Source organism: Lactuca serriola, chromosome 5 (genome assembly GCF_051521515.1).
Source record: "Lactuca serriola cultivar US96UC23 chromosome 5, Lser_US96UC23_V15, whole genome shotgun sequence".
Lineage (NCBI taxonomy): Eukaryota > Viridiplantae > Streptophyta > Magnoliopsida > Asterales > Asteraceae > Lactuca > Lactuca serriola.
In genome coordinates, this window is record NC_136412.1 from 87,618,560 (window position 1) to 87,629,979 (window position 11,420).

The window sequence follows — 11,420 nt, forward strand, 5'->3', positions numbered from 1 at the left end:
GGATGCAGATCTAGCAAAGCAATAACATAACAAACAATACCCAGATTTCCATCCGATAAAGGGCCGACCTTGGTGTCGTAGACCCTATCGATATAGTGAGGATAACTCACCTGCAATTGTCGACTAGAAAGATAAGACCAAGCTGTTGCGGCCACCGACACGATCTTCACCACAGAACACTACCAAAGAACCAATTCCATAAATACCCAAAATTACCAAAATACCCTTGGAAGTCAAACTGGTCAACTCTTGCTCAAAGTCAAAGTCCTCAGACAAAGTCAACCTTCCTGGTTGACTTCTACTCGCCGAGTCACCCCGTTGACTCGCCGAGTTCCCACACCCAGAAAACTCTCATATCACAACTTAACTCGCCGAGTCGCCCCAAGACTCGCTGAGTCCAACGATCTCTGAGTCCCATCCTAGCCAACTCACTGAGTCGCCAACCGAATCACTAATCCAAAGCTTTAACCCAAAAGAGATTGGGTTCTGCGACCAGACTCGCCGAGTCCAAGGCAATCTTCAACAGACTCGCCGAGTTGTTCTTCCAACTCGCCGAGTCCATGCACATGTTCATACAACTCGTCGAGTACACCCATGTGACTCGCCGAGTCTCTCCAGTTCTCAACCCATTCAGAAGCAATTCGAGCCATGTTGAGGCTCAAATCCATAGATCCACCCTTCTACAATCTAACCCTCACATGAAGTTGCAAACTTTACGTGAAACCATGGAGATATAGGCCAAAAACACACTAGGGCTTGGGTTAAGGACTAAGGGGATTCACCAAAAACTTTTAAACAGAAACTTTATGACATTATGGACCATCACAAGCCTAGATCTGAACTCCATACCCGAAATAGATCTCAAACAAGTTAAAGAACTCCCAAAAAAACCACCAAGGATGAACCAAAAAGGAAATAGCTCAAGATAAGGGCTCTTTACCTCAAAGATATGCCCAAAACTGATGTAGATCCCAGATCTATACAAGCCCCTTGATGCTAGCTTCCAATTTCTCAAGCTTCTTCCACCAATTTCCTCTTCCAAGCCCCAATCTCCTCAACATTGAAGCCTCACACGCAATTAGGGTTTTTCTGGAACTCTATGGAGGATTAGGAGGATGTGAGAGGGACATAAAGTCCTTTAAATAGGGTGCAAACCTTAAGATTAGGGTTTTCTCATTCCAACACCAACTCGTCGAGTCCAGCTTCCGACTCGGCGAGTTGGTCACTTAATTCGCGATCCAAACCCGCTCCGACTCGGCGAGTAAGCGTACCTACTCGTCGAGTCCCTTCCTTTATTTACACTTAGCACCCTTCACTTCTTGTTCCGAACTTGAGATGTTACACATTTCCAAGGAATCCCCGAAGCATAAAAGTCTACTTTTTGCTTGTAGTGATCCGTCATGTTAGACCTCAAGGATCAATATGTGAGAATCGACGAGATGTGGTAGAATGTCTTATCGATATCTATGTTAAATGATATATTGTTGGTAACAGATTGTTTTGTAGATTTTTTAATTATGAATTATTATCACTAAAATAGTATGGGATTGGAAACCCTATGTGTCTCATCAGGTTTTCCCAAACCTGGCCCACTCAAACTATATGCATCACATGTAGCAGGATTAAAGCTGTCGGAACTTGATTAGGATGTTAAGTGATTAAGAGACGATTGTTAGGTCTTTACGTTGTAACTTATGTACTGTATTGATTATGACATCCTTAGGGTATTGTATTTTGAAATAACATCTTCACTCATGATATTTTAATTAAACGAGACAGTTTCCACAAAAAAAATTATTGTATTGGGATTTTCCGCAAACAATAAATATGGTTTTGAAAGTGTAAAGAAAATTGTTGTTTTTCGGTTCTAAAAAATAGGGGATGTCACAAGGATAAATCCAAGGAATGAATCCATGGTTATAAATAGGGTCATAGGGATCTCATTATTGTTTTCATTTTGGCTTGACAAATTCGACAACTCTCTTCCTTCCTTTATAGTGGACGAATTCCTCTCCCTCCTAGGGTTTGTGAATTTGACCCTCCTCACACTTAATCTTATTTTGCTCTTTTGAGTTCATTGGGTGTGAACCAAGATAGAGATTGATCCAAACAAGGTGACACGCACAAGATCTCAAGCTCAAAATTCGTTAGCTGCAAGAGATGTATCTAATTCTTCATTTTTTTATGGGGTAGCAGTAATAGCACAAAACTTAGATTTTTAGGTTGCATGAACACATAAGATTTTGTTTTATTTCAGTTGTCATGATCGATGATCGATTTGTTTAGACGGTTTGAAAACCTAACAAGAGGCTTGATATGTTCAACATAACTTATCATATTACCTCCATGATCCAAAATTTGAACCTAGAGCAAAATTTTAAACCTACAGCGGAGTGTGAAATTAGAGTTGAAAGACATTTTAGAATGCATTTTCATTGTAGAATAGAAAAAAAAAATGAAAATTTGTCTTATATACCGGTTGATTTTGCAAGGTACACATTTCACTAACTGCAAAATCGCAAACGACACCGTTTGACCGTCTTAGCCTGCCACCGCCATATATGTGATCATCGAGGGAATTTTCTTTGAATTTCGAATATTTTTTTATATAAAAACTTTAAGAAAATGACTCCTTTTTTGGTTTTCTTTATATGTTTCTATGTGAACGTACTTATTAATCTTTGAAGAACCAGTAAGGCACTAAGTCACTAACCGTTAAAACAAGAATTATTGGGGAAATCACTACCACTCCTTACACCTCCGCCACCTTCTTGTCCTCTGCCCCACTCCCACCCCCGACCCCTATGACATCTGCCATTGTTCTTCTTCCTCTTCTTCTTCATCTTCTTTCTCATTCACGAATCAACCATCAACCTCATTTATTAATCTATGGTACATGGGTTCTCTAAGTGAGCTTCTAGCCAAAGAAGGATTCGTACGAGATAATTTCAATCGCAAAAAGGTCCGATTCAATAGAACAGTAGCAGCTCCTGATCATGACTCCATTTCTTTGCCTATTTACATCTGCCGTGACCGGAAGAGCATCGACGTTCCAAAGCACAAGAAGAGCTCATCGGTTGTTTCGTCCAAAGGTCGTCTTTCATCGGCTTCGAGAAGATCGGACGAACCCGCCATTGATGAAGTTGCTACCAAAGCTGTGATTTCGATTTTGAGTGGGTATGCTGGTAAGTACTTGAAAGACAAGGATTTCCGAGATTCGTTGAGGAACAAATGTCAATCGTGTTTGGTGAGGAGAAGCAATGGGTTATCGGATAATGGGGTTTTCGCTAATATGGAATTGGGGATCGAGAGTATTGAGAAATTGATTGATAATCCAGGGACGATTAAGGAATTGAAGATGAAAGCGTTGAGGAATTCGATTGGGTTTTTAACGATAGTTGCGGCTTTGAATTCGAAAGAGTCGAGACATGGCACAACATGTGGAACTCCAAATTCACATCTCTCTGCTTGTGCGCAGCTTTATTTATCAATCGTTTACAAGCTTGAGAAGAACGATAGAATCTCTGCAAGACATGCACTCCAAGTGTTTGTTGATTCGCCTCAATTAGCTAGAACTCACTTGCTACCAGATCTTTGGGAGCATTTCTTTCTTCCACATCTCCTCCATATCAAAATTTGGTACCACAAACAAATCGATAACCTTTCTGATGATTGCTCGAAGGATCAAGAAGAACAAATTAACAATTTGAGCAAGATTTATGAAGATCATATGGATATGGGTACGATTCAGTTTGCTCTCTACTATAAAGAATGGCTTAAAACAGGTGGTCAACCTCCTGCTACACTTCCTTCTGTGGCTTTGCCTTCAATCAATTTATTATCTTCTTCATCCAGTCGAAGAAGAAGGAGTTCATCCTTTGGTAACTTTCTGTAAGTCTTAAAACCCTCTGAAAATTTGATGAGAATAATTTAATTTATATTTTTATAAAGCAAATGTTGAATGTGGTTTTGGGTTCTTTGATCATGAAGACATCGAGCTGTTTTTGGTGCTCCGATTGAGAAACAAGCATCTATGGAGTCTGATTATGGAGCCATGGAACAAAAGGAAGAAGAAGAAGAAGAACTTTGTTTAGATGATTATGATAACAACCAACAGAGAAATGTTCAAGTATGTTTATCAATCTTTCTCATTTTGCTATTTTAATTATGCACAAAATTTGTAATGGAAAAGGCTAATTTCAAGAATGTTTTCACTTTTTATAATAATTTCATATTTTTTAGTTAAAACATTACATTTTGAGAAGATCTATCCAGTTATAGAAGTGAAATGTATTTTATATATACATGACATCATTATAAATTGGTAGACCTTTCAAAGTAGAATAAAAAAAAAATTAAAAAAAAAAAAATTGAGATACTATAATAAACAAATCAATGACATTACTTTTTTACTTTTTGACATTACTTTGTTATTTTTTTCCTTTTATGGAAAAGCCAAAAGGGGCAAAGTTTAGAAATAAACTATAATTTTTTTTTGTTTTGTTGATGAAATTTACATTAAAAATATTTAAGGGTAAAATGCAAAAATAACAACTTATTTTTATTATTTCTTTTAATTAATAAATCTCTTTCTATTTATAGTTATATTTTAAAATAATATATCCAATTATTGTTATAATGGATAATATATATATATATATATATATATATATATATATATATATATATATATAAAATACAATAAAGAAATAAATTTTCCAGAATATAAATCTTTAATAAGAAATAAACTACAAATAAAATGATATAATAGAAATAAATAAGAGTAAAATATTTTAACAAATAAATAAATAATTTTTTTATTATGTATTGCTTTTAATAGCATTTTATGAAATTGTTTAATTTTGACTTTTATACTAGAAATAGTCAAAGGCACTGATCAATTTTGTTGATCACCGACAGAGTACACTCTCCGATCTTCGAAGTTCGTCAAGCAAACCAGACTACACGCGATTTCTTCCATGTCAAACCTTACAAACAGAATCACGATTCACCAGATCTTCTTCAATCGCGTCTTCATCATCTGATCTAACCAGAGCCGTATCCTCGATCACCACCTCCGAAAATTTACCCGAATGTGAAACCGCGATTCGTGTCATAACCAAATCATGGCTAGACGATCAATTAATCGAAAAACAACTATCCAATCCATCAGTAATCGAAGGTATGCTCGAAGTATTATTCGCATCTACCAACGAAGAAATCCTCGAACTCGTCATCTCATTATTAACAGAACTCGTTTCCAAAAACCCGGCGAACGGGAAGATCATTCTAACCCTAGATCCACGTCTCGAAGGGTTCACTGAACTCATGAGAAACAGTAGCCTGTTCCTAAAAGCAGCGATTTTACTCCATTTTGTGAAACCCGAAGCGAAACAGATGATTTCCACCGAATGGATCCCGTTGGTGCTACGAGTGCTTGAGTTCGGAGATCAAACACAGCAATTGTTCAGTGTTCGGTGTAGTCCTCAAATCGCGGCGTATTATTTTCTCGATCGGCTGCTTACGGGGTTTGATGAAGATCGGAATCTGGAGAATGGGAGACAAGTGATTGCTATTGGAGGGTTGAGTTTGTTGTTGAGAAGAATCACGAATGGAGATGATGTTGAGAAGTGTAAGGCGGTATCTGTGATTTATTGGTGTATTCAAGCGGATGGAAGGTGTCGCCATTATTTAGCTGATAATTTGAATCCTGAGCTCATTCTTGCACTCTTGGTTCGTGGTAAAGAGGTCGATGGCAATGAGATTGTATTCTCTTTGCTTGTCGAGTTAATTTGCCTCCATAGGTAAAATTCATGACATTCACCACAAGAAAAAACTTTTAGGGTTTGATTAATGATTATTTTTCTTGGATTCAACAGATTTGAGCAAAGAACTAAACTTTTCGACAAGTTATTGAAGGGATTGGATTGCTTGAACACAATGCAAATCTTGTTGGTTTCTTTACAAAAGGCTACACAAGAAAAACGCCCTCTAATTGCTACCATAATGCTTCAGCTTGATCTTATGGTAACATTTCTTTGACTTTCTCTATTAAGTCGTTCTTTCTGCATTCAGTCAAAAAGAAACACCCCTATATAGCAGTTTATTGCAGGGAGATCCACTGAAGAGTAGTGTATATCGAGAGGAGGCGATAGATGCAATAACCGAAGCTTTAGATTGTCAAATATGTAATGAAAATGTTCAACAACAAACAGCCAAAGCCTTGTTGATATTAGGAGGCAGGTATGCTTACACAGGCACACCAGAAGCTGAAAATTGGATCTTGAAAGAAGCTGGTTATGATGAGAGCTTGGAGGGCGGCTTCCATGGTAGATACTTCATCGTCCAAGGATCCAAACATTTGGTAATCAAAAACAATAATATCCAAGTTCTTAATTTCCATTTAATTTGGACTAAAACTTAGACCTAAACCTAAGTAATTCATGTGGTTTAGAATGAAGACGATGAGATAGAGCATTGGCAAAGGAAAGCTGCAATGGCGTTATGGATTAGTGGGGGCGAAAAGCTTTTAAGGGCAATTGGGGAATCGATAGGTTATGGGATCCCTTGTTTGGCACGTGCAAGCCTTGTGACAATTGCTTGGATGAGTAAATTTGTTCATACGGTTGGTGATGGAGATGTTCTTCAGAGTGCCACATTGTCAACCCTAATACGGAAATTGATAGATTCATTGAATCGTGATAATACGATTGAAGAAAGAGTTCTTGCTTCGTTTTCATTACTCGCTCTTTCCAAGAGTTCAGGTATCTTTTTAATTTTTGTCTCATTGACACCAGTCTCACTGTGTTTGGATGAGACAAAACAGGTTATACTGTGTTTGGCATGCATTGGACCGAGACTCGACAATCTTTCTAGGGCTGTTTTCGATGACGAGGATGAGGAGGGTATTTACGTCTTTTGCACATACGAGAAATCAAGAGCGAGTCTGTGTCCCACCTTTTTGGATGGGAATGGGACAACAAATTGAAATTTTTTATTCTATTGACATCGGTCACAGTCTCAGTCACATGCAAACCAAATGCAATACAAGGCCATCCTTAATTGTCCTATGTAACCAACGGGGCCCGTTGGTTACGCATGACAGAACAAACTTGTGCTTGTACTGCTTTTGACGTGCATTTGACTGAGACTATGACCGATGTCAATAGAATAAAAAATTTCTCCCATCCAAAAAGGTGGTACACATACTCGCTCTTGATTTCTCGTATGTGCAAAAGACTTAAATGCCCTCCTCATCCTCGTCATCGAAAATAGCCCTAGAAAGCTTGTCGAGTCCCGGTCCAATGCATGTCAAACACAGGATAACCTGTTATGTCTTGTACCATCCTACATACCAAACGGGTCCTCAAGGGTCATGGGTAAGACCCGTTTGTGGGCCATGAGGTTTAACGAGTTTCATTTTACTTTTTGGTAGGTTTTATGTTTGAGATTTCAGAGGATGAGAAAATGGCAATGGTGGTTCATCTTCGAAACATATCGAAGGTGACATGGACTGCAAAAAGACTGGCTTCTGTAATAACAGGAAGCCCATCAAGAAGGCATTCAGGTGTTTAACAAAGGCATGCTCATTCAAGTTGATTTGGTATATATACGAGTGTACAAAAACTTATTGCCTCCATTTTTATGTTTTATAGCTAGAAATGGTCTTTGTATATACTTGTAGATGCATACACCATTTCACAATGCTATAAAACAATTATATTTTTATGTTTGGAAGTAATTTTCAACATCACATGTACTTTAAATATTATGTATTGACAATTTCACTATCATGTTTGACTGGTATAAAGATTTTGAGTGTAATTTCATTTCTTAATTTTCTTACTTTACAAACTCTTACTCAATTCACACTTATCAGTAAATTTTCTTACTTGTAAATTCTACTTTATTTTTCAATCATAATAAACATTACATCTCTTTACACATAATAGCAATATGTAAACACCAAACTTGCAAGCATTTGTACCTGTTTCATTATATTATTACTATCATCAATGTTTACGAGTTTCAAGTTATATATTGTTATTATCCTTCAGCAAATATCAATTTACATACAATTTACGGATGATGTAAATATAACCTTTTTTTTTCATTTAATCATGTGACTTTTACAAATATAGTTTTGTAAAGTTCATAAATATATCCTCTAACCTCATAAATCTATTCAAGAAGTAACAATAAGGAGTCGCTACCACCTAACATTATGTTATAAACAATTAGTTAACTGGTATAATTAATAGGGCTGCCCTTTCTTTCCAAGTCTTCTTGCCAATTCCCAATCCTTTTTCACTGAAAATAATAATATGTGCAAATGACAAGTCAGCATTAGACAACATAATTCATTAATTTGTTTATTATAGCACCCTACTTGCTATTACCCATTTTAAACCCATATAATATTCAAAAGTTGCTTTTTATTTGATGACATGGCTATAAATGGATAGATTTTTCAAAGTATAATGTTGTAATGAGGAGAAACAAATTACCCATTTTAATATGTTCTATTTTCCCAGATTTAGTGAAAACTTACCAAGTGTCACACGTTTTGCATGTATGGAGCATAGCATTGAATCTTCAAACAGCTGAACTAAATAATCTTCTGCAGCCTGCATAACAAAAAAACTTTTGACATTTACTAATGGATTTAATGGGGACATGACTTAATCCAGTAAGCTATATATGAGTGTTTTTTTTTACTTAAATTCAAAAAGAACGACTTAATGAAAAAGGAAATCATATGATACCTCCTGAAGTGCTTGTAAAGCTTCAGCTTGCCATCGGGTGACTTCAGGGGCAAAGTAATTGCTAATTTCTCTTACCTGCAAACAATTTAACACCCAAATTAAAGCCATCAGTAATATGTAATGAGGGTATTTTAGTCATTTTGTGTTGTAGCAAATGAACGCAATCATTAGTAGTTTTTTTCATTTGTGGTCCATTTGCAACAGAAAGACAAACGATTCAATGTGTGTTAACACATATAATTTCATAACTTGACGACGAATCCTTTAATTTGTCCATTTGCAAGAAAATTGGATAAAAATAATGTAATCGATATGATTGTGACTTATGAGAATCGAAGTACACAATTGGTTAACAGAAATCCTGTTAGGGATGAATGCAATTGCAGACATCTTACAGTTCGGATGAGAAGATTGACGGTCTTCTGCAAACGCCGGATCTCACGGAGGGCTTGAGTCCCAGGCTTATGACGATGATGTCTCTTCCTTTCTCCGGCTCCGGCTTCTGAACCTGTAAACCAAAAACCTTTCAGATCTATAAAATCTCAACACACACACACACATACATCCACAACAAACATCAAAACGTATACAAGAACTCACTTGACGGAGTCTTCCTCGGACTTTCTTGGTTGTGGCTGGAGCAGAAGATATCAAAATAACATCAAAACCACATTACATCGCAAAAATCTGCTGCTAAATCAGTAAATCAAACCTCAAAAACACTTAAAATTAACATTGAAATCGAGATAATAGAGAAAGATTATCACCGTGCTGGTAGAACTAGACGCGATACCTGCGATTTTAGTTGATGAAAAAAAAATTTAGGGTTCTAGCAAAAGAAAAAATGGGAAGTATCAAAAAATAATGATTCAATCTAAAATGAGTGACGAAGAAAAAGTGAGTTCATGTGCACACCAGTTTTGAGCTTGGCCTTGGAGGAACTCCGTTTAGCAATTTGCTTCGTTCTCGCCATTGTTGATTTGGTGTTCTTGCTGCTGAAAGAAAAACTGATAATTGTCAGTCTCTGTTTTTTGAACGGAAATCATTTTGGCGACCCTGCGCGGTTTATTTTCAGGTTGTCGTTTGTGTATTTCTTTGTCCTTAGCCGGAGGGTGTGAACTGCGGTTTCAAGCCGCATCCTTGCAACCTGGACCGCAAACACAGTCGTCTTTTAGGTTGTGGTTTCCTACGGTTTTGGCCGTAGTGCGGCTAAAAATGGTGGCACCCTCTTTCTTCTCTCTCTTTGTTTACGTGTCTTTCTCTCTTCTCCTTTCTCTCACATCTCTCTTTCTTTATCATGGTTTCCACTCCCTGGATGTGGTAAAGAACCACACAAAGTGTGATAAAAATGATGTGGCTCCTATGTGTCACAGGATGTATCAAAGGAGAGAGTGCGGTTCCTGTGACACCACCTCCTCCATCCTTAGACTCCGTTAAATGACGACGACGTTTGCGCCTACAACAAAAAAAGATTTGTGACGGGTACAATTCATTGTGGTTCATTTCATTAGCAACATTAACTTTTCTTATAATAATTTTTTTTAATAATTCTCATAAAAATAAATATTCGAACATAATGAAATTCCAACAACTAACTACATAATAGATATAATAGATGTTACGTCATCCAAAAAAATTCTTCTAACAAATGTGTACCAGCATGTATGCAAAAAGAAAAATTAAATATTCTTTTACATTGTCTTCATATTTACTAGGGATGAGCATCGGAAGCAGGTATCTGCTTTCGGAACAGGAACCGCCTTGGAACTGTCGGTTCCGGAACCGGAACCGCCTTCCGGTTCCTAAAGTCTAGGAACTGCTTTAAGCGGTTCCGATTCCAATTCTTATTTTTACGAAACCGATGCCCGCTGGATACCCGCCAGTTCCGATTCCAATACCGGGTACCCGGAACCGGTACCGACGGGTATCCATCTTTTTTCTAAAAAAATATATATTTAATTATTTATATATTGATGATTTTTTGTTTAAAATTAAAATAACTATCAAGTCTTTTCTAATTACAAGACTACTTAAGTCGTTTTTAGGTTTTTGTGATTCATTCTTCCAGAAAAACGCCGACATCAATTCTTCCCTTCACAGCTTCACTCTCGTCTTCTACTCGTTACTATCGCATATCAGAGTATCATACATGTCGTCTTCGTCGGCTGTGGGTGGAGTGTTGTTGCCACCAGACATGATGGCAGCAAGAAGAGTGTCGATTGGAATGAAGAACGAGAGGGAGAGGGAAAGCAGTAGCAGCATGCGACAGAAGTAGGTGGTAGCGAAGGTAGCTATTTATTTCATCCCATTTTTTAAACCTGTATGTTTTTGCTCATGTCACTCGTCACTTTCGCATATCAGAGTATCATACCACAACGATTACAAGTATGTGAAGCTCCATTCGAGTTCAATCGACATTCACCTCGTTCAATCGTAACCCAAGTTGTTCAATCGCCACTCATCTTTGTTCAGTCAGTCGCTTCTTTTCAATTGTAGACCATTCCCGCTCAATCGAAGGTTCAATATGCGACAACAAGTCTTTATCAGGTTTGATTCTTACTGTTATGTAAATGTGAAGTTAATTTTGTAGATTCCTTAAATTTTGTTATGTAATATGTAAATATGTGAAGTTTTACTCTGTTACTTGAAATTTCG

At 37.1% G+C, this 11,420-nt stretch overlaps 1 protein-coding gene and 1 pseudogene across 2 annotated transcripts; one reads left to right on the plus strand and one right to left on the minus strand.

Moving 5' to 3' along the window:
• The first annotated feature begins 2,690 nt into the window (after window positions 1-2,690).
• Window positions 2,691-7,845, plus strand: LOC145052742 (putative E3 ubiquitin-protein ligase LIN-1). The gene is made up of 7 exons (XM_079000613.1): window positions 2,691-3,891; window positions 3,991-4,129; window positions 4,921-5,804; window positions 5,880-6,027; window positions 6,113-6,364; window positions 6,455-6,764; window positions 7,436-7,845. Exons 1-7 carry the CDS (start codon window positions 2,897-2,899, stop codon window positions 7,573-7,575), a joined length of 2,868 nt encoding a protein of 955 aa, XP_078856739.1. The 5' UTR covers window positions 2,691-2,896; the 3' UTR covers window positions 7,576-7,845.
• A 173-nt stretch (window positions 7,846-8,018) lies between these two features.
• Window positions 8,019-10,028, minus strand: LOC145052743 (histone H3-like centromeric protein CENH3; annotated as a pseudogene). The gene is made up of 7 exons (XR_013684162.1): window positions 9,681-10,028; window positions 9,533-9,558; window positions 9,366-9,400; window positions 9,161-9,273; window positions 8,766-8,840; window positions 8,552-8,627; window positions 8,019-8,310 (listed from the first exon to the last, which is right to left on the minus strand). The product of XR_013684162.1 is annotated as a histone H3-like centromeric protein CENH3 (transcript).
• Window positions 10,029-11,420: the final 1,392 nt, after the last annotated feature.

Bases quoted from the DNA above. Each gene is read 5' to 3' on its own strand.
- LOC145052742 (XM_079000613.1), top strand. From the start codon at position 2,897: ATGGGTTCTCTAAGTGAGCTTCTAGCCAAAGAAGGATTCGTACGAGAT. The intron at 5,805-5,879 runs GTAAAATTCATG...TGGATTCAACAG, and splicing joins GAGTTAATTTGCCTCCATAG to ATTTGAGCAAAGAACTAAAC. The intron at 6,365-6,454 runs GTAATCAAAAAC...CATGTGGTTTAG, and splicing joins TCCAAGGATCCAAACATTTG to AATGAAGACGATGAGATAGA.